The following is a 24656-nucleotide window of genomic DNA, read 5'->3' on the forward strand; positions in this document are numbered from 1 at the left end:
AAGTTAACGAATCGCTTGACAGAAATGGCAAGGTACAATTTGTGCAAAAATCTCATAATGCAAAAGAATAATAAATACAGAACTTTTCAATATTTTTTGTAAATTTAGTGTATTTCTAATTAGCTACACTTGATCATAAGGTACATCATAAATGTGTTTCATACAGTTGATTGAACTGTTAAAATAGATATTCTTTAGCTACTTGGAAATATTAGAAAGATTAAACCAATTGGCAGTTTGGGATAAAGACACTTAATAGAACACCTTTCGTTTAATGGCGCGCCAACACAAAAAGCATGGAGTTTTGCAGATTCATCACACAATGTTTGATCTCAAGGCTTCAAAACGGAGTGACTTGTGAAAACTCAATATAATAAATCGTGGCCTATCTATGTATCACTATTTTCGTCAACATATGCCATTATTAATTTATTTATACTATTACTCCCAAGCAATCATCCTGTAGAGTTCCAATTGCATAAACTTTTGAACTATCTATTTTGGTTCCAATAATTTTCAATCGTACAACTGCACCTGTGGCCAAACTATCTACCAAGCTTTGAGGAATTTGATAATTTGAAATAAAAATAGATAGGGGGCCAACAAAAGCGAAAAATCCCATTTTTGAAGTTGAAACAATCTGTGCATCGACCACTTCTCCTTTGACTGGATTCAGAACTACGGCTTGGTAGTTAATTTTAAACGCGGTATGGCCACTGAGAAGAATTTTCCCTTCGGAAACACTATCGATTTTAAGAACGGAAATAATATATCCAGAAGATGAACAGGAACCTTCTACCGTACGTATTAAGTAATCTTTTATGAGTGTATAGATATTTGGTCCAAGAAACTGAGGATTCAGATTAATCGAATGTACAAAGTGTTTGACATAAAACATCGGAGGGGGTTGAAAATATGGAATACAAATTCTCCATGTGGAATAAATGCACCATGAAATCTATAATATTTGCAGGCATATCATTAAAGTCCACTATTTTAGAGTGTCTTTTCTAATGAGACAGAGCATTATATATAATCAAGAACCCACAAGTTTCCCAACAGTTGATTCATAATTAGCACTCTCAACTATACTAAGATCTATTTGTACGTATAGTGTAAAGCGCCCAGCTGCCCTTTCTTTTAATAAGTTTTTATCACCCTTCCTTATGTATGAACAACCCGGTAAAATTCCAAGAGTAAATATTCCTCAGCATGATATTTCAGTTCACAAAGTGGAGTACTTTCAGAAGTTGAAGATTTGGATTGAGGACTCGCTCGATCTATTCAAAAATGATCTAATTCCTCTGCTATATCCGCTTTTTTTACATATCTACATGGATTTAATCATCCAAGAAAAAATTCAGGAGGCTAAAGCTTTTTTTCAGAAGTATCGATCTGACTTTGACAATAATGAATTAAACAAATTCGAGAGTATCTATTCCAGTGCCCATATCCATCAAAACTCCATAACATCCGGGTTTCGAACAAACAAATATTTTCTGGTAATGTCAAAATATGCATATAATTTACTGATAAATTTTATAGAAGAAAATGATATGATTTATATTTTGAAGTTAATGAACAGCCACATGGAAATAAAGGTGCAATCTGGGAGTATTGATACCAATAAAACGAATACCTGCGGGATTGATGCTTATGTAGAGGACAAGCCAATTGATCTAACCACAAATTTGGTTTCAGTGGAGTGTGAAGCAGCAATTCTGGCGTCTGAGCAATACAAATATGATCATTTAGAAACATATGTACAACAGCTAAAAAAACAGAAGAAGGCTGAGGCCAAGGTGAAGCCAAGCCCTAGTTTAATCAATGCAGAAATTGAAAAATTGAAGGATATTTGCAAAAGAGTGAGTCTAAACAAGGAATACTTGCCATCGATATGCTGTTATACTGTTCAGAACACCTATGAAAACCTAACCGCTATTGAAATATCAAATGACTCCAAATTTATGGCATGTGGATATAATGATTCATATATAGATATTCATAGCCTTACAAAAGAGCCACTAAGGAAGTTGAAAAGTTCAATTGAGTTGGCCAAAATGGATATTAACGACAAGGATTCTGTAAACTCAAAGTATGATGAGGTTGGAGAAGTTAAGCGGTTAATTGGCCATACCGGGCCTATTTTTAGTTTGAAATTTTCAAATACATCGAAATACCTAATAAGCTCCTCAGCTGACTGCACTATTAGACTATGGTCATTGGATCTGTTTACAACAATAGCAGTGTATAAGGCACATGTCTTTCCTGTCTGGACTGTGGATTTCAGCCCAAACGATTTCTATTTTGCCTCTGGAAGTGCTGATAAGCAGGCTATTATGTGGTGTACGAAAAGTATTAAACCGGAAAGACTGTTTTTAACTTCTCTTAGTGATGTGACTGTGTGTAAATTTCATCCAAATGGAAACTATCTATTTGCTGGCTCCTCAGATTACAAAATAAGAATGCATGATATTGAAGCAGCTACCATTGTTAGGACATTTAATGGGCATTCAGGTACGGTAACATGTATAGATATAAGCCATGATGGAAAATTGATGGTAACTGGAGCAACAGATAAAAAAGTTATTCTATGGGATATTGAAAAGAGTAAGATTATAAATGTTTTTAATGGTCATGAAAATACAGTCTACTCCGTATCATTTTCGTATTTTGGTTCAATTATCTGCAGCTCAGGCGCAGATAATTCTGTTCGACTTTGGGATAAAACAGATATTAAAGGAACACAGTTGGGGGTTTACTATACCAAAAATACACCAGTGATTTGCTCTAAATTTGGCTATAGAAACATTATTTCTTGTGCAGGTCCATTCATTGGATAAATAAAACTATTTGAACTTTATTTATAGCTCCTGGTGGACACAGCCATAAGGGGTTTGAAAATCACTTTGCACTAATTCCCGTATAAGGCAGTTAGTAAACATCAATGTTGAGCATATTATTTTTTATTTAAAGCAACTTGTTTTTCAATTAAAATTAAACAGTCTTTTAATTATAATCCCAAATTGTTTATGATATTTATGTAAAATCTGCCGCCTAGGGCTCTGTAGCTCAGTGGTAGAGCGACAGTCTTGTAAACTGTAGGTCCCGGGTTCAATCCCCGGCCGAGCCTTTTAGGATTTTGTTTTTACAAAATAATTATGAGAAGTTTTTTTGAAACTACATCGACAATGAGTGTTGCCCCAGATTATCCCACAGATTTACTATAAAAAATAATTATTGTTTCAGATGATTCTATGTCTTATTGACTCATAGTGTATCTAGATCTATAGCTACTTTTTTAGGTTGTTTAAACCTCATTTTGCGGTTAAATCTTTTGATACCGTGTTTTTAATTTAGTTTCAAGGTTGTTTCATTAATAAATATTTCAAAAGTTTATGCTGGTAAGTTCATGCTAATTTTTCTGAATGTAGTAATGGCACTTTTCTTAAAAGATTCCGTAACAAATCAGTACCTTCTATTCGATGGGTCTTTAAAGAAACCTGTTGGAACCTCCAATCTTGAGAAGACAACTGATATTCAATTTATTCCATCAATGACTTTGCCCACAGGATTACTGATGTACGATCTTATTACCAGACATCATATGGATTCAAACTCAGGAGGAAACAGTTTTGTTCTGTGGGATCATTATGGACCTGAATTTAAGGGCAATAGTAATTCAACATACAATTTTGAGCTATTACCCGATAACAAACTGATATTGATGCACACATCAAGATGTTTAAGCTTTATCAATGGCAATGAAGTTTTCAGAAACAATTCTTGTGATGATTCATCGCTCCGATTTGATATCTATATAGAAACTACCCCTACAGATGATGATAATACTAAGCCTCCATATGTGAGCCCACCTAAACCATTGATATTACCAGGAGCTTTAGAGACCGAAACCGTAGTCCAGGCTCCTGGGAAGAACCGTCGTCAAGATTCTGGCCCTGGACTATCTTATAAAATACATCACAAACTAAATGGAGATGAAAACCTCTCCAAGACTTCATTATTTAACAAATAAACTAGAATTAATCAATCTAAAAGTTTCAATGTTTTTTAAAACCTTTAAAACACCCAAAAGATTTTAATTTTTGATAGAGTCCTAGGGTAGGTATTATAAAGAAAGCTATACTTAGTTATAAGTTGATGGTCATTTACTAATTTGATGTATCATTTAAGGGTATCTTACTAAGTATCTAAGCATGTTATGCTGTTTCACTTTAGTATGTATGGCTTGATTCTCTCCGACACATTTGGAATTTTCGATAAGAAGTTTGGTATCAAGCTAAAACTTTCATATATCATTTCTATTTCGTGTTAATCAGAACCACAATTCTTAAATTGATAGACAATTTCATTAGAGATGAGCATAACAATAGCTATGATAGATAGGCTGATTTGTGAATAACCACTAGTTTGTTCTGTGAAATGTTTCATTTTAAAATTTAATTTGTTCAACAATCTTGATACATGTTTCAAATTTATATAAATAACGTTTTTCAAATCACACTATGCTAATTTTTCTGAATGTAGTAATGGCACTTTTCTTAAAAGATTCCGTAACAAATCAGTACCTTCTATTCGATGGATCTTTAAAGAAGCCTATTGAAACCTCCAATCTCGAGAAGGCAAGCGATATTCAATTTTTTCCATCAACGCCTTTTCCCACAGAATTACAAATGTATGATTCTGTTACCAAACGTCATATGGACAATGTGTATGGCAACGACGACGTTGGTTTGTGGGATTACTCTGGGCCTAAGTGGACGGGTAATAGCCATTCAACCTTCAGTTTCGAGCTCTTACCCGACAACAAGTTGATTTTGATGAACTCAGCAAGGTGCTTAAGCTTCATCAATGGCAATAAATTTGTCAGAAACAAGTCTTGCGATGACTCATCACTCCGATTTGATATCTATATAGAAGCTACCTCTACAGATGATAGATATAGACATGGTACGAACAAATATGATGTTATTTCCATAAAAAGTGATAGTATAACACCAGGGCTAGCAGTAATTAATCCTTTAGAACATCCAAAAATAGTGATAGATCACATGGAAAAGAATCCAAAACCAAAAAAATTTGGACAAATAATTGAACAAAGCAACAATGAAGATGATGGCATGGTAAATCCAACGGTAAAGAAGTGGACAGATAAATAAATAGTATATATAAGAATTTTTTCGCGAAGTTACCTCCACTATATTAGAAATCTGGTACATTATCCACTATGTTACAAAAGAAGATTGAAGTAAAATACTCAGTTCATAGATATATCATTAAAACACTATGAATATAAGATACAAACGAACTAATCCATATATTTATTTTATAGCTACCTACCCTTTGATTTCCTTTATGTGATCACTTTTTGATACTGAAGAATTTTCTTTATCTTCTGTATTTGCTTGCTGTTCCTTTATTTCATCTTTAACTTGCTCCCTTATCTCATCTTTTACATCATTCTTGCCAGTAATCGTTTCTTGTATAATTTCTTCCTTCACCTCTTGCTTTATTTCTTCTCTGGCAACTTCAGGATCTTTCTTTCCAGAAGCATCACTTGCCTCTGTAATAACAATATCTGTTCTTGGCCCACCGATAACAGTGTCACCAACAGTGGAGGCTGTTTCAGATTCATCAGTAAGACTTCTATTGGTATCATGGCTAGATTCTCCCATAGATATCGAAGTTTCTGATATGGGCACTGGAATTTTATCTTCAACATCTTTTACTTCATCTTCTGCTTCTTTAGTTGGATAAATGAGTTTCAAGCCCGTAGATTCTCCAAATTTCTTCTGTTTCTTGGATTTGTGATCTTGGAATTCGATTTCTAATGGAGGATCTATAATTTTTGAAGAGTTCTTGGCCTGAGAAATTGCTTTTGAAAACTCGAAATTACAAGATTTAGAAACCACTACATTATACTGATCATATGCTTCATTAAAATCCACAATGTCCTCTGGGTACACTAGACCATATGTAAGACTCTCTCCAAAGAACAGAATGCATTCTTTATCATACTCCCCTTTATGCTCCCTTAGACCATTTGCTATTTTATTATTTGCTACTCTGCCCGGCCAAAATGGAGAATCCTCAAATTTAGCCCAAACAAGATCCCCAGCCTTGAAATTACATTTATAATCACCATTGTCAATTTTTCCAGAAGTATCCATGGGTATAAAATAAATTTAATATTTATGGAATAATTTAGAAGAGGGAAGAAAAATCAACATCAAAAAGAAAGAAATTGGGTATTATACTTGAGATAAATTATTCAACAACTCAGAAGACCATAAGATACTTATTGTTGCTTTGAAAACCTTTCTATTCTAGACAGGATAGTTCAAATTTAATATTTCTTGATTTAAAAATACCTTGGGTTTCTTTTATTCCAAAAAATATTTTTCAAAAATTCGATGAGAGTGAATGGTTTGTTTACAAAAACTTAATATTAGCCAATACAAAGGTATCATCATTAGCTAGCAGGTAAAAGCTTGTTTTGTTAGGAATTTATTAATTAGACAGTCTGGTCAGGATATGCTTAGTGAATGGGATGAGCTTCATCTCTTTGATATACTTTCTTGGAATTTTCTTAGCTCGTTCCCTCAGATCCGGATCGGCAGTGTCGAAGAATCTTTGAACAACATAATTGGCGTACATATCTGTACACATATGAAAGAGGCACGGCTTTCCGTCAGAAGATATTCTGGAGAACTCCACAAGAAATTGCTCAAGCTGCTCCTTTGTGCTACTATTTACACACTTCTCAATCACATTTGATGAGAATTTAAATTTGCTCAGATCAACAGAATTGGAAATAATATAATCAAATATTTCATTTCTTCGGGAATTTTCAGATTGTATCAAATGCTGTATCACATAGTTTCCATATTTATCATTAATCAGATCCGAAATTCTATCTAAAATTTCTGTATACAGTTTGATGGTCTCAGATTCATCACAGACTTCAAACAGTCGTTGTAAAACACGACAACCATACCTCTGCTGAGCCAAAAAAATACAGTTGTTCTCAAACTCTTTGATGATAAACTTCTTGTCGATATTCTTATCAATACATTTCTGAATAACATGGTTCCCATTCGGACTTCCTATTAAATCGGATATGTGGTGTTCTAATTCTCGAACTACAAAAGAAATATCCTCAACATGGTCTATAAGCTTTTGGATAACTCTGCAACCATATACATGAACACTTAGTTCATATACATGATCACAGAACTGAATCACGAGATTATCACATTCGTTGGAATTCAATCTGGGAATAATCTTTTGAATAACGTAATTCCCAAAGAGATTCGTACTCAGATCAAATGCACAATCTACAATCTGATTATAGAAATATGATATCTGCATCTCAGTCCACTCATCCATCTTATTCTGAATGAATCTTGATCCCTCCTGGTCTTTGCACACAGTCACACAGATAACTTTTGGATCCTCAACAGACTCAGTAGAAATAGATTTGTAGAATTCTAAAGTTTCAGAAATTAAGGGAGAAGAATTCTCCTTCTGAATTGAGCTAATGGGAATTGGAATATATATGGGTGTCTGCAATCCAGAGCTAATTAGATCAAAGTCGAAATTCTTATCCCCAACTGGTGTGCCTGTGCGGGATCTACCGTTAAAGCTAATGCACTTTTCTCCTTCTGGGTAATCGCTATCGATCATTTGAACAGTTGTTTTGGTTACGGAAAATGCTTTCTTGATAAAACTGTCTCTCTCCGTCTGCCAAAATGGCAAATTGTCTCCGATAAATATTTTTGGGCGGCAAAACTCACTGTTCCTATCATGCCTATCAAAATAGACTTGATGTAATTGATTTGTTATATCATCAAACTCTAAATCGTCGCTAATGTAATTAAATTTGTTCATTGGTGGAGCACTAACACTTCTATCAAACATAGAGATTAGGGGGAAAAATAATTTTGAATGAAACTATTTTATTTATTTAATCACAGACTAAAACACAAATAACAGCATTTCCCGCAATAGATGATGATATAATAAGCAAAATACAAATTACCCCTTAATGAACTATTTATTCTTGGTTTATTAACTAATTAATTTATCTCAAAAAATTTTAGAAATTTGACCGAAAATAAGTACCAGTACCTCTATTATTAAAACTACTCAATGAGGTTGTAGATGAATTAATTATTTGTGAAGGATGCACAAAATATTGTTGAATTAATGGATCTGAGTTTTAGTTGTTTAAATCGAAAGTTTTAATGATTAAAACTCAATATGGAAATTATTTATAGGGGAAATCTTTTTTATAAATAAGCTTCATTCATATTTGTTTCTGATTGTGATTTTAAATACCTGCCTCAGACTTAGTTTGTTTTGAGGTATGTTGACTAGTGTGTTTTTTCATATTTTGGAGTTTAGTCTTCCATCCAACAACATTTTATTTTTGATAGCCCATAATACACAGCAACTTTTTCCTTTACAACTAAAACAGTATCTAGCTGGTTAAATTAAGCATATGATATATCTCAATAAGCTATAGTATCTAATTAAATATTTTCTTATAAACAATCAAACTACATATTTAGTAGATAATATCATGCTAATTACAGTGTCTATAATATCTTCGTATGCTATTTTACGATAAAAACTTTTGAATTTTTTTGAAAATTTTTTTAAAAGTTTTGTAATTTTGTCTTTAAAGAGCCCCAATGACAATTTCAATGACAAATTCCGTAGCTAGTTCTATTGCAGCAGAAAGTGACATTCTGAGTACTAATAGAAATTCTGAAAAGAGAAGGAGTGTTCCAGGTGTTAGGGAGGTTGCCTTGCAAATTCGAAGCTTAAATGATCAGATCCAGAAGATTGAGGATGACATGAAATTCAGTCAAAAAAGAATATCTGACATTGTGAAGAAGGAGAAGGAGTCTTCACCTAGGCAGAAGTTTATTTTGAAGATTTCAGAGGAGTCAGACAAATTAAGAAGCTTGCGTGCAGAGAAAAAAGCACATTTTGATGAGATCGATCTAATAAAAAACAAAATAGACAATCTTCACAAGGCTGGATGTAAGTACGATTCTACTACTGTTGAAGACATTGATGAGTCAATTGAGAAGTTGAACAGAAAGTTGATTGTCGAGAAGGTTACTCCAAAGGAAGAGAAGAGTATTGCAGCAGAATTATTGGCTCTAAAAATAAAGAAAAATAAGTTGGGTGAATCACAGGAGAATATAAGAATGTTGAAGACTCTAGAAACAACTATGAGGGAAATCAAGCAGAAGATTGCGGCTCTATCCATCCCAATTGATACACATCAGAAAATGATCTCAGAGCTTAAATCTGAGTTGGATAAGTTAGCAGCCCTATCTAAGACTAAATCCAATCCAGAAATTAATTCCTTAGAATCCAGGATTGATTCTTTGAAAAGTCAGAAGCAAGTGTTGCTTGATCAAAAAACGTCCAAGAAAGAAGTAATTCATAATATGGAGCTTGAATATCAGAAATTAGAACAGGATATCCTTCTTCAGAAACAGTTGGAGGATGAGAAGGATTCTATCAGAGGGGAAATTTCTCAACTTAGAAAGGATATAGACAGATTACTTAAGGAGCAATCTGAGTTTGATTCTAAAATATTTGACTCGCTGAGTTTTACAATTAGTTCGTTAATTAAATCTAAAAGATTTAATTTAAATATTGATCTAGTTAATACCTTACTTAAACATGGGATTTCTTTACCAAAGGATGTTAAATCAGCAGAGGCTGTAATTGAGGAGTTGAAAAGAAAGAAGATTGACTTTGAAAAAGATTGTGTTGTTAAAAATAGACAGATTACAACCTCAATTTCAGAGATTAATAATACCATCTCATCACTTATATCGAAATTAAGTGAGATGCCAGAAACTGATTTGGAATTGTTGAAGAAAGGTGGGTTTAGAAGGATTAATAAAGAATAATTTTAAAAGTATTTTTTGATGAACTACAAAAAAGTTTTCCGTACCACTCTTATATCGTCTACTACTGTTGCAATTTTATTTCAAAGTTATTATACAATAAGAGGCAATACCTAGGTAGTTAACCCACCAAAGCTTCACATTCCTTCTACAAAAATCACCTGATGTCTTAAACTGAACAATTTGCTATTGTGATAATGTATAAAGGTTTAATAGTGAGTAACGGGATCCACTTTCAAGAATTTATTTTAACTATTAATTACTTTATATTAAATATGAGGTTCTCGGATATAAGATGGTCATCTTCTAACTTTTTATCACTTTTTAGTGTCTAGATATTCAATGTGATCATGAAGGATCTTCTCTGGAATATTTTTACTAAAATTTTTTAAACTATCCATATAAACCTCAACAATATCATCTATGACATCTTTTGGCCTCTCAACTAAATTAGATTGCTGGTGAAAGTTGTTATCGACCGGACTACTCATGGTTTTATGAAGATGATTGGTAATGATTCTCTCATTGGATAACTCCTTTACTCCCATATTATTTACATTTACTCTTCCCACTAACTCTTCAAATCGGCCGCCTGGTGGAATTTCATTTTTGCGAGAATTTGTTATTTCGTTTTTACGGATAATTTCAACAATATCATCTAGAATTCTGAGCATCTTACTTGCCTCATAGAAGTATATAGAGCTTTGGTCCGATTTTGATATAATGTAGTGAAAAAAACGCGATAGAGAAGAGTGGCATTCAGACAAATCAGTCTTATCAGTGATTGGAAGGGAAACCATTTCATTAAATAGCTTATTTGAATCATGTTGAGAAAGAATTGAACAAATATAAGAAAACATTTAAGGGTGAAAATATATTAAACGAAAAAACAAATGCATTATACATAGCTTTTGGTTATTTTCATCTTTTTGATCGTAAAGTGGTCGAGCTATAATTGAAAACCTCACTAATAAACAGTATAGTACTAACTATTGATAGCCCTACATTTATTGAAAAAATATGAACCATTTCAAGACTTGTTATTATAATCTAATTTATTATTGATTTGTATCTATATCATCTCTTTCCACCGTCAGATCACTATATTCCTTTTATATTTTAATCGAATGAAAACTATTTTTACTTAGAATCATTTCTCATTTGATAGGTTATCACCTAATTCTTCATATCTATTCTTTATTAAATTGTTTTAAAAAGAATATGGTTCATAACTATTCATTTCAACACCTTTTATAAAATGATACTTGAAGTAAAAAACTTATCATATCTTATAATATTAATCAAAAAAATTAATATATCGTGATTTTTATTAAAACTAAATTATTTTCCAAACTTCAGAAATCCAATAGAGCATAATCCAATAGTTTCTATGAAGAACAATACAACAAATATCCTCTGAATCCAACTTCTCATACTTTCGCCAATTGTTAGAAATACACGTGAACAGGATCTTTGAAAATTACATCTGGTTCCATTTCTATCGTGAATGGTTTCAAAACCACAACATTCCAATTTTTCTTGCACAAAATTTCTTTGTATATCGGACAAGGAGTTCCATCTTATATTTGTCCATGCATTATTCTGATCAACCAATTTATTTGATTTGATCACAGTTATAAGCTCCAGATTAAGAAGAGCTGATAAGGAAAGCAAAAACAGGAAGAAAGTAAGTTTAGCATTGCCATTTCTGTTGGCTGGGTTATTAGAACTGGTTCCTGTACCATTTCCTCTACTACTAATCATATCAATTACCTTATATCCTGAAATACTATTAACAATACACATTATTCCTAAAACTGTTATTGGGATCATATTGTTTAAAGATAAATGTAGAAGATTTGTAGAACGGTAGTAGATAGTCCAGGAAAATAGAATTAGAGATATCCCCGAGAGAAGTATCAGAAATTGAATCATTAAAAACAGAACTCTGATACCACCTTTAATTTGCTTTTTTCCCAGCATTACCAAAACAATAAAAAATTAATATAAATGAAACACAATTTATGAAACAAAATAAACATACAAGATGAAACAAAGTATCCTAATGGCATTAAGCTACTACAATGTCCTATTATAGCATATAAATGCTTCCACTTATGAGAGAATAAAATTGGTATAGCGAGGATTCTTTTTATTTAAAATGAAAACCCTAATATAGCTGCGACCTTGTAAGTATGTATACATTAGGTCTATTTTTACAACAAATATGAGTTCTTCACAATATAATAAACAATATTTATGTACTATCATAAGTAGTTATAGCTCATTTATAAACATCCCTTTTGATTTCTTTATAAATGCCTGAACAATATTCACAACCAATTCTTCATTAATTTCAGCCTGATCGATTTGAGCTAGATATTCTAATAACTCTTCTGATCTCCTTTCTAACAGATCTGGTTCAAAGCACTTTAGAATAGCACACGAAAAATATATCAAAATGTTAAATCCGTAGAACATCAGGTAATCCCATATTTTTAATGTCAATTTTATAGGAAACCTCGCAAAAAACGTCATATACCATCCAATCCCTGTCATTGTAAAATCTATTTGGCTATTCTCTAAATGAGCTCTGATTTCAGGTATACAAATTGAAAATATTTCATTCTGAGGATCTGTAATGTGGAGCAGAAGTGATAGTTTTTCATCGAATAACCCATCTAAGTCGTTCTTCTCCATCAGGGCTATCCAAAAATTAAATGCCTCTTTTTCACAGAAATACATCAGAATAATCGCTGCAATATCACTCATTCCTTGGCAGTATCCTACATTTGATTTATAATTAGAGATGGCCACCAGTACATTAAATAGCTCGCATTGTCCCTTTCCATATGTTTTATTGAACAGAAAGTGAAATCTACATGTTCTTTGAACATCCACATGGATCTGATACTCACAAGAAGATGGTAGAGCTCGATATCTTTCGTAATCATAGTCTACTCTTGGAATCAACTTTGTCCAAATTCGATATTTCAAAGAGAGTGGGATTCCTCTCGACAGTAGATTGCGTCTGACGGCCGATCTTTTAAACATTTTAAGATTAAACTCGTATTTTCTTAAAAGATCAAACCATTCATGCTTCAGCAGAATATCCTCCTTATTCCTACATTTGATTACAAACTGGTCTCTAACAAATCCATACTCATCTGTACATATTATAGGATCGAATTCTGGAAAAAAATTATATTTCGACCTGATATCTTCCTTCTTAGCCATTTAGATTGAATGGATTAGATTTGTTCAATAATATTATTGTTTTGGTTTTAGCTAAACAAACAATTAATTACTGGCAATAGTTTTCTAAACCTGACTAGAATCATTTAAAAGCTATAACCCAATCAATGAACACTTATTTATTAATTTTGCAAATAATCTTCAGCATTAATCTTTTGAAGTCCCTTCCCAACTACATATATCTCAATTTCGCTCGGTTTTAATTCTGCAACATCTGGATGTGCGTTTTGTAAAGACCTTAGTCCAACTAATATTAATTCATTCACATCCATGGATTCAAAGTTGTCCACCTCATCTTCCAAAATAGTTCTGCAAGACTGGTTTCTGTTTCCTATAGAACCTCCTTTTACAGAGGACACTTTTCCGTCTGGATTTATTATGGTAATTGAAACTCGTCCTGAGGATTCAGAGGCAAGTAGAATTCCTGAGACACCACATAGGCGAGATTGGCCAGTTAATGCGCTAAATGACATCGACACAACCAAATCATCAAAAACATGTATTGGATGGATATTCCTATCCTTTACTACATTTTCTACAAGAGCACAATCCTTTAAATACTCTACGATTGAAAGCCCATCATTGGTAATTCCTGAAAATGTGAAAAGTGCGGTACAATTCTCGTTATCCGAAATCGTATAAATCTTGTTCTGAGGATGTGCTAATTTACTTCTTAATGGGTTGTGGGCTACAAGTACTCCACAATCTTTACCTTTCACTGAGACACAGGTATTGCCCAACTCAGTGGCACGTCGGGCATAATCCAACTGCATAACCTTTCCCTCTGGATTAAACATTATATAGCTATCGTAATTGAAGGAAGACATATGGGGGCTAAAAATAGAGGAAACTAAAAACAACTCTATAAAGAACCAGTATTAACACTATAAATTGATTTGTAGGTTATACAATGGAGGTCCAGTCTATTGCTAAGGTGTTTTTATGTCCTTCTAAATAAGATTAGATACGGCTCAATACCCTTTCTATATCTCATTGTTAGTTATTACTACTCATAAAAAGTTTTAGTATGGAAAAAGCTGTTTTTATTCTTTACTATCACCCAATAGAGAGAATTATTCCAATGAGTTTGTTGATGATGAAAATATACCCCTTGGACATAAAAGTATCGGTAGAAATCTCTATAAATTAACTCTTAAATTAAAAACACAATTTGGTAGGGTATATCGAATATTTTTAAAGGGTTATTTGGCTTTTATTTTCATTGTAGCAAAAAATTAACCTCTCAAATGAAGTAAAATAAAGTATTGTAATAATGTTTGCAGAGAGATTTATGGAACACTTTTCAAATTTAAAAAATGATAAAATTTTATCAAAATTTACTTTTTGGAAACTGCAATTTTTTGAAATCCCCAAATGGCAGAAAATGAGACACTAACAATTGGCGAGCCTGATTTTTTTAATGTTCGTGTGATGCAGAAAAATCTAGTCTACATAGTTGGAATTTCTCAAAAATACTCGGAGGAGAACATTCTTCGAAAACAAGAATATTTCGGTCAATTTGGAAATATCAAAAAAATAATCATCAATAGGCGAGGAAATACAAATGAAATTACATCCTGTGCCTATATTACTTATTCTAATGAGTTTGAAGCTAAAAGATGTATACAAGAAGTGGACGAGAGTGTTTTGGATTCGAAAATGCTACGTTGTACATATGGAACAACAAAATATTGCTCATTCTTTCTAAAAACCATTCCATGCCAGAATGCTGATTGTATGTACCTGCATGAAATGCGACCATTGAGAGATATTTTAACAAAAGATGAACTTGTCCATATTAGACATAAACTTCATGATTTTGAAAACAAAAATAAAAATGTTGAGAGAATTGGGAAAAGGACTAAACTTGACTTTTTAGATGAGCTTCTCCAGTATAAATCACATAGCGAATTTAAGCCCCCAAAAAAGATCATGTTTGAACCCATTGACTTTGATGAACTGTAAGATATATACCATAAATAAAAATGAATGTATTTGGATTTTAATGTCTTTAAGCCTAAGAGGATTTTATTCACGATAAAATTGTTTTCACAGATTTATTGGGTATGCAAATTAAGTTTTATCACTAAACCACTGTCAGTTGAACAATAAATCTTCATAGTTTTTAATTCCGGAACCAAACTGCATTGCTTTTTTCATAATTGTTGAACTAAATTGCATTCCAAAATGTCTCAAAACATTTCTTAGGATTGCTTTGTTTTCTGATTTCTCAATATCAATTAATGCCGAGTTGTCCAAACCCATGGAAAATAATATGAGATTAGCATCCAAAAATGGTGTTCTAACTTCAACATTGAAATTTGAGATAACCCTATCGTCTCTGGTCAGATTATGGGTACTTATTGTAAAGAGATCAAAAAATATGTTATCTCTAAAATTTGGGGATCTTAAATATTTATTATACCCACCAAACACCTCATCAGCACCAGAACCGTTGAATAAAACAGCTGAGAATTCTACAGACTTCATTGCTGTAAAATAATGTATTGCTGCGATATTAAAATCCATTCGACTATTTTTTGGATAAATTAAATCAATAATGGTATTTTTATGGTCTAAGACTTTTTGGATAGAAAGATCGTTTGTAATAAAATAGCACTTTCTGGACGAACCCGTATAATTTTCAAACTCCATAAAATTCTTCTCGGCTTGAATTCGATCAAAATGGCCCGGAAATGATGTATTAATAAAATAAAAATTATGGATTATTGGAGCTGATCTGTGCAAAAATATTGCAACCAGTAAAGAATCTATACCTCCGGAGAATGAAATACAGATAGAATTATTTGGGAGTCCAATAAGTCTTTTCTTTATGGAATTGCCAAAGAAATGTATAAAATTACCAATATGTTTATCAGAGTTATTGAAATTGATTGAATCAACAATATTATGCTTTTGGTCCTTAGCATTTTCAGTATAAGCCTCGTAATCAGTTAAGAATTTGTATTTGCCATGATTTTTTGGTAGATTAATAAAGTTGTTAATTCGGTGGAAATTTGACAAGTACTTGATGACTAGTAGAGAATTGGTTTTGAACTTTGAGTGAAGCTTATTCAGCTCAAAGTCATAAACATACAACTTCATGGAATCAATCTCATTCTGATACATTAATGAGCCTACTGAAAAACCTTGTTTGTATGAGTATAGTTCATTGTCCATCGGAAAGAAAGAGTATCCCAAACTTCTTTTTCCAACATCATCCTTAAAAAAATATACTTTGTGATTTCGAAAGATAACTACAGCAAGATCATTTTCATAGGAATTAATTTCCCTGTAAATACTTTCAATGAAGTCAAAATCATCACACCTGTAGCAATTCCTTACAATTGCATTTTCTATGAATTTAGTATCACTCTCCATATGAGAAAATAATTCACCATTAAATTGTAGAACAAAGCGTTCATTTAGAACTGGCTGAGAGATCTTTAATCTTAGTGATAGTACGCTTGATGTGGCTGTAAATTGGAAGTTATTTTCCCTAGTCTCTATAGAAGAAATATACTGAATTTGACCACCTGTAGATATTTGAAACGAGATAGTATTGTTAAAATCCTTCCCACGCTGGTAAATATACTTCTGTAATTTTTCTGGTAAGTTTAAGCCACTTCTTAAATCAATTCCACACATTTGGGTAGTAGTTTTATTAAAAGTTTCATGAAAAAGTCCAGAATAGTATAATTACATTATAATACTGCTTAAGCTGGTAAGGATACAAAGAAGAAATAGTATTAACATACTTAAGTTTCGAGGTATTATTTGATATAAATTCACTAGGAAATGATAGGTGGAAAAGAAATATCAGATAAAAAGAATTCAACATCTCAAAGTAATATTTATAGTGGAAAAATAATACTCCACGACCGGGAATCGAACCCGAATCTCCAGCGTGACAAGCTAGTATGCTGACCGTTACACCATCGCGGATAAACTGGAGTTATTAGTGATTTATACAAAAGAACAATTCAATAAACTAGCCCAATTTATGAGATGGCATAAACTTTTAAAATTTCATCTTGGACACAAAAAGATATCTCCATATCAGGATCCTAAATAAGTATATTCTATGTCCTTTTTGATTGAAAATAATAATAAACCCTTTGTTATGCATCTGTTCAAATATTATTTGTATAATTCCTTATGAATATAGGGTGGTATTTTATAATTGATTTGCCTCCAAAATATTTCACCCATGGAAAGAAGCGATGATATGCCCAGGAATGGCAATATAAGTTCTAGAGTAATAGTAAACATTGAAGAGAATGCTAGTATTAAGAAATTTATTACTAGTGCCCTTCCATATGTGAATAACCAACCACACTTGGGAAATATAATTGGGTCACTTCTTAGTGCTGATGTCTATGCACGGTTCTGTAGAAAGATGGGATATGATACAATATTTATTTGTGGAACAGACGAATATGGAACTGCAACTGAAATGGCAGCAATTAAAGCTACAGCAGAGAAAATGAAGCAGTGTAGTTCAACATCGAATATTCATGACATTGAATCTATCTCGGAAGTTGAATCCGATAATACACCCGTTCTTCCTATTGATATTGTTCTCAAAAATAGACAATTGCATATTCAAATATACAAATTCTTTAATCTATCTTTCAACTATTTTGGACATACACATTGTGAGGAGCATAGAAAGTTAGTTCAAGACATTTTTATGAAAACAATACATCAGTTTCAGTCTATTTCACTCACTCAATATTATTGTGAAAAGTGCGAGCAATTTTTAGCTGATAGGTATGTTGAAGGAACATGCCCTTGTGGACAGTTGTCACATGGTGATCAATGTGATGGGTGTGGTCGATGCTTTGGAGAAATGACCGATAGTAATGTAAAAGGCGTATTAAACAATCCTAAATGTGTAATATGTAATAGTTGTCCATCAAAGAAATCCACCAATCATTTATATCTTAGACTAGATAGATTACAGAAATATGTTTCTAATCTAAATATTGAAAAATGGTCTGAAAATGCAAAATCAATTTACAAGCAATGGATAATTAAAGATATTAAGCCAAGATGTATGACTAGATTGTTGAAATACAAATGGGGTGTGCCAGTGCCTCTGAAAGACTTTGAAGATTATGTGTTTTATGTCTGGTTTGATGCACCGATAGGATACTTAACATTCCTAAAACAGGCCTTAGAACAGAGAAAATTAATGGATAGTAATAATCAATCCAATAAACATCTTGACAAATCGGTAGCAGACGAGGTTATGGCAAAATGGTTGAATGGTTCAGATTTTGTTCAGTTTATGGGGAAAGACAATGTTCCATTTCATTCAATCATGTTCCCTTCAACATTATTTGCATGGAAATTTTCAGATACTGAAAACATTTGTGAAGATATTGAGAAGAAGTGTAGTTTGAACGACCCATCTAGATCCCTCACTGAAAATATAGAATCATCCTCCAATACCATTTCTCTTGATTTCAATATCATTATAAATGCCACAGAATATCTTACCTTTAATGGTCGAAAGTTTTCAAAATCTAAGTCTGTCGGAATTTTTGGAATGGACCTGATTAACTCCGACCTGGGGGATATCTCTAAGTGGAAATTCTATCTATTAAAAAGGAGACCAGAAACTAAGGATGCTGATTTCAACATTGAAGAATTTATTACAATTGTCAATAATGAATTAATAGCTAATTTAGGAAATTTTATAAACAGAACATTAAAATATTTGGTTAAGAAGAATGTGAATATTAACGAAGAAATTAAAGAATTTAAAAAGGAAGTAGATATCTATTATGTCCATAGTGCCGACATTGATACAAATAGTTGTGGTTATACCAATAGTTTGTTTGATCTCGAAATCAAATTTGTTGATGACATTAATTCTATGTATTCTGAGTATATTCAGCTTATGAATTCTATAAAGTTAAGACCAGCCTTGGATAAAGTGTTGGAAATTAGTCAAAGAGGTAATAAATATCTACAAGAATTGCAAAAGACCAAAGAGAAAATGCCGATGGGATATTCATTATGCTATTCTCTGGTAAGTCTACTATCTCACTGTATAGATCCTTTTATACCTGAAGCATCGGAAAAGATTAATAAAACCATTGGAAATGACTTCAGAAAATCTGATGATGTAATCTCAACAGTAAATAACACGGTTATACCAGTCAATCACTGGAATACCTCATCCGTATTGTACTTTCCAGCCAAATTTGAAATTGTCCCTAATCCATCACTTTTAGAAAATATTGAAGTGATATTTACTAAATTTACAGATCAACAGATTGAAAATTTACGAAAATATTCAAATCAATAAAACCTTACCTTATCATCCCCTGATTTTGCTTTATACTTACTTCTTGTGCTCTATTTTTGAACAACAATATCGCCATTCATTATTGGAGAGTTTTCTTCTGCATTTTTCAATTTATAAATTGTTTTAAAGAATACAGGAGATATGATCACATTTTCTACAGTAAAGTGTATCAGTAACATATTCGTAACAAATGTTTCAGACCTATTTTTACCGTGGAGGAAATCTTACTCAATGATTTTATTAAATTTGTATGTTATCATTTCTTTTGCCAGGAAAATGGCTGGAATAATACCCATTAAAGATGGAAAACTAATATTTGTGAGCAATATTAAGGGAAACTATATATTTCCCAAAGGAGGGGTAAAAACAGGGGAGAGTGAAAAAGATGCAGCCATGAGAGAGACTATAGAAGAATCGGGCACAATAGTAGATGATACATTAGGTATGAAAAATGGGCATAGTAATAAAAATAGATTTCAAGCTAAAACTAAAAAAGGTAAGCGAATGATATTTTTTATAATGAATGTTGTTGAAGAACAAGACGATTTTAAAGAGAGTAATAAACGAGAAAGAATAGAACTAAATCCAATGGAAGCTTTGGAACATCCGAAGATACCAAAATATGTAAAAAAATTAGTCAAAAAAGCAATGGATGAAGGATTTTTTTCTCACAAATAACTTTGAGTCTGAATAAATACAAAGGTATTTTAATGATACATTTATCTTGGTTTTGGTCTGTAAGGTATTGAATCTAGGTTGAACTTGCAAGATATTTGATTTTTAATCCAATTTGATATATTTTCATTGTAGAAAAGATTATGATGACATCATAATGAATATAGTTTAACAACATCTTAAACCAAAACAAAAGAATAATGTATAATTTACCCCATAGAATAGTGACAATATCAAGATATTGGAGTAAAAATACAGAAGTGATGGCATCTGGCAAAAATACTCAATAAACAACCTATTATTTTGGAAATTAACCCCTGAAGTTTTTAAATATAAAGGGATAATATCTTATCCATAATGAATGGCTGTAGTATTATAAATATTTATTTACTAAGCATCACCAAAATATTCTGTACCCTCTTGGGGTTAAAACAAAAATTTATGGAGTTTAATAACTTTAAAACAATCAATCAGAAAGATTATACCGTTAGAAGCATTCAAGATCTTCTCGTGCTAGAAGGTAAGATATTAGATTTTGCAATTCTTTTTGAACAGGAGGATAAAGTTGTAGGCCCAATATCATCAACTGAATACTACTTTCTAAGTGACCTTGGCATCATCACTGATTTATCTGGCTCAACTGAAGAAGAAGAAGATTTTGTAGTTATTAGACATATATTAGCCGAAGAACCAGCTATAATCTCAGACATTGATTTTGAGGAAATAAAATTGAATTTGTCCCCATACTTTAAAAGTGATAAATACAATCTCAATAGCAATGAACCATTTATAATCAAGATTTTAATTAAAACTTCAAATAATGAAGTTTTTAAATATGAAAATGAAGCTCAATTTTGTGATAATTATTCGATTCTTAATCTAAAACCACCGAATACTTGGTATAGAATGTTTTTTGGTTAGGGATTTTATTGAGATTCTCGATTATTCCATTGGTCAGGCTCTATTGGCTAGTTTAAAATAAATAACCATGCTATCGTTAAGTAATTTTACACATACTCAGTATTATATTATGAGATATATGCTAAGAACTGTTTTTTGTTGGTTAAAAAATACTGAATGTTACAGAAAATTTGTTCCCTTTTGTTTTTCTAATCTAATTTATTCATGCTTGTGTAGTTGTGGTATCCTTACCTCCCTTAAATAGGACCATGGCCAAAACAATTGCTAGAATCACCAGAATTGCTATGATGATCATTAACCAGAACAGCCATCCTCTAGATGTACTTTTAGGAGAAACGATAAGATTGCCATCTTTGTCAAGTTTTCCACTAAGCTCATGCTTGAAAATCTTTCCTTCAGCGTCCTTTATCAAAATTTGAATATCAAAGTCCCCATCAAGTGTAATATTGGAAGATTTGCAATGAGTTGGAATATTGATGTTAACAGTACTACCACCTTCTTCAGGCTTAGTTTCTGTTTTTTCACCTTCAGGCTTAGCTGGTTCTTGTTCTGGCTTATCGGGTGTTGTAGGATTTGCAGCTGAAGTTGGTTCTTCTGTTGGACTTTCTTCGCCCTTTCTTACAATCGTTAGTTTAGTTTCACCACCTTTTCCAATGAATAATGCATATTCTGAAACTTTTCCTGTTATTGTCAAATTCTGGCCTTGACTTTCTATTTTGTATGATTTTGGATCAATATTTGGAAAAGAATCAAATTTACCTAATTCTGATTCTAAAGAGGTGCTTTCACCGGGGGATTCTGCAGGTTTGTTTTCTACTGTAGCTCTCATAAGACTCATTGTTAGTGTTAAGAGTTTGAACATAGGAGTAGAAGATTATTTTCTTTTATAGATAATTTTTTAAGGGGTATGATTAATGAAAAGCAAGGGCAACTACTTAATTGATAGAGCTAAATCTCCTTATTTTTCTATATGATATTTTTCAGTGATAAGGAGTTCAATTTCCTAAAAAAGATGATTTTTCAATTTCCACTTACAATAAATCAACTATTGATTCAGGGCTATCCCCTATAGTTCAATCAGTTAGTGTTTTAATTAGAAACACAGACAAAATAAATCCAAACAGTATGTTTTAAACACTCTAAAAGCCCCATAGTATTATCAAAGAAACTTGGGTTATTGCTTTTTTGTTTGAATTGTAATATTTCATATTCTGTTTCATTAAACAATAAACTATCTCAAATTATTATTCCCACTACCAACAACGGTATGCATGCTTCTGAGTATAATAATAGCATTGGATTGATATAATCTACAGATTATCATATAATTAGAAGGTAATTTTGTGAAGGAATGTTCATTATTATTCAATGGTGAGTATTATATAAGCTTTAAAAGTTATATCTACTGAGTTGTAGAAAATGCTGAAGATTGTATTCTATTAAAGCCAAAAATTAGTGGCTTTAGGAAATGATTTATTGAATTTACAATCATCCAAACATAATTACTTTACGCCAAAAATTGATAACCTTATAGCCTATATATGCCCAAACAATGAATAAAAGCACTGAAACTACTCCCAAAATCAACCACATTATAACTGATAGATGGATGTTTATCTGTTTGTGCTCTGGAATTAAATTGCCATCTTTTCCAATTGATAAATTAGTTTCATATTTGAAAAATTTATCTTGTGTCGTAGCAATGATTAGCTTTATATTGAAATGGGTATCTGAGAATTTGATTGACTTGACCAAAGATGAAACATCAAGCCAAATGTATTTGAGATCATAATCATCAAAATTTGGAAAATCATTGAGCATGTCAATTTTATTTGCTTCATCTGCATGCTCTTGGAGTGGATTTTCATTTTTTTCTATAGTCTTTTCATCACTTTTAGCATTTGTAGACGGAAAGTACGATAATGCATATGTAATATTTCCTTGAGACATCATGACACAGAGTTTAGTAATCAGCCCTTTCTCTCCAATAATATACAATTTGTTTCTACAAATTAACATTCCAATTGTATCTGGAATTGAAGATGCCGATGCAAATTTATCTTCATAGACATGTAGTTCTGAAGCTGGTATTGGAGTAAAAGTCATTTTAAATAATGAGGGATTTTGGGAAGTTTCTGATGTGTTTAAGACATTACAAATCATAACTAGAAGCTTGATCATGATGGGTGATAGACTATTGATTTTAAATGGTAATATTTAAAGGAGTTTAATAAGTTGAGTTTGACTCATTTTTAAGTATGAGAGTCTTTAACTGTTGAAACTATTTACTACACATATAATGGATAAAGTACTTTTATTAGTTAATCTTCCACAAAAGAAATTTTAATATAATAGTAAAGGAGACATATATCCTATATAAAGTAAATAATATATTATGGAAGAACTTTAATATGATTGTTTAAATTTCAAACATTTTACCATTTAGTCACTTAGAAAGCTAAATGGCGATTTCGATTGATCATACCCCTTAAAAAATTATCTATAAAAGAAAATAATCTTCTACTCCTATGTTCAAACTCTTAACACTAACAATGAGTCTTATGAGAGCTACAGTAGAAAACAAACCTGCAGAATCCCCCGGTGAAAGCACCTCTTTAGAATCAGAATTAGGTAAATTTGATTCTTTTCCAAATATTGATCCAAAATCATACAAAATAGAAAGTCAAGGCCAGAATTTGACAATAACAGGAAAAGTTTCAGAATATGCATTATTCATTGGAAAAGGTGGTGAAACTAAACTAACGATTGTAAGAAAAGGTAGAGAAAACATTAAATTTGCGATTGTAAAAAAGGATGGGGAAAGGGTACTAGAGGAATCACCACCTCCTACAGCTGAAGATGATATTATCTGTGTCAACATTCCAAATCTTTGTGAATCTTCCAATATTGAACTCGGTAGCTATTTTGACATCCAAATTTTAATAAAGGACGCTGAAGGGAAGATTTTCAAGTATAAGCTTAGTGGAAAACTTGACAAAGATGGAAAATTTTCCTTTCTTCCATGGGACCATGGAAGAAACGGAATGACATTAGAGGCCTTTGCAAGCATAGTAGGATTAATAGGGACTCTAGCAATTTTGTTGGCTATAATCTTATTTAGGAAATATATGGGTATCAGCACTACATTTTGGGATTTATTCAAAATATACCTAATAATGTCTCTAGTATGTAGTTTAGCTGGACTCCTATACTATTTATTATCAAGACGATAAGGACCAGTACTACACAAGCATGAATAAATTAGATTATAAAAACAAAATGGAGAAAATTTTCAGTAATATTTTATATTTTTTAACCAACAAAAAACAGTTCTTAAGCATTTATCAATTCAAATAAATACCTTCACAAATCAAAATTTAGCCTGAAAATTTACTTCAATTTATTCCTCCTTCTTTTTAGATGACTTTAATTCTTCTACTTTTACTTCATCATGACCTCCAAATACCCTATTTTTTTCAAATGGCCTTAGCATCTTAATTCCATAAATATATTCCCTGAATAATCCTGAG

General features: G+C 31.9%; 1 protein-coding gene and 2 non-coding genes across 3 annotated transcripts; 2 read left to right on the forward strand and 1 right to left on the reverse strand.

The window, feature by feature from the left end:
* The first annotated feature begins 1166 nt into the window (after positions 1-1166).
* LOC147073024 (uncharacterized) lies at positions 1167-12321 on the forward strand. Its single transcript, XM_085945691.1, has 4 exons — positions 1167-1812; positions 2245-2841; positions 9100-9219; positions 12317-12321. The coding sequence occupies exons 1-4, from the start codon at positions 1167-1169 to the stop codon at positions 12319-12321; spliced, it is 1368 nt and encodes a 455-aa protein (XP_085801817.1).
* On the forward strand, positions 3062-3133 carry TRNAT-UGU (transfer RNA threonine (anticodon UGU)). The gene has a single exon. It is a non-coding gene; the product is annotated as a tRNA-Thr (tRNA).
* Positions 12322-17084: 4763 nt separating the features above from the next.
* Positions 17085-17156, reverse strand: TRNAD-GUC (transfer RNA aspartic acid (anticodon GUC)). The gene has a single exon. It is a non-coding gene; the product is annotated as a tRNA-Asp (tRNA).
* Positions 17157-24656: the final 7500 nt, after the last annotated feature.

Source organism: Rhyacophila brunnea, unplaced genomic scaffold (assembly GCF_057557595.1).
Source record: "Rhyacophila brunnea isolate RB1 unplaced genomic scaffold, BYU_Rbru_1.0 scaffold_188, whole genome shotgun sequence".
Classification (NCBI taxonomy): domain Eukaryota; kingdom Metazoa; phylum Arthropoda; class Insecta; order Trichoptera; family Rhyacophilidae; genus Rhyacophila; species Rhyacophila brunnea.

Coding starts and splice junctions, on each gene's coding strand:
- LOC147073024 (XM_085945691.1), top strand. CDS start 1,167: ATGTATGAACAACCCGGTAAAATTCCAAGAGTAAATATTCCTCAGCAT. Junction 1,813..2,244: donor TGAGGCCAAGGTGAAGCCAA/GCCCTAGTTTAA, acceptor TTACAACAATAG/CAGTGTATAAGGCACATGTC. Junction 2,842..9,099: donor TGCAGGTCCATTCATTGGAT/AAATAAAACTAT, acceptor CTACTGTTGAAG/ACATTGATGAGTCAATTGAG.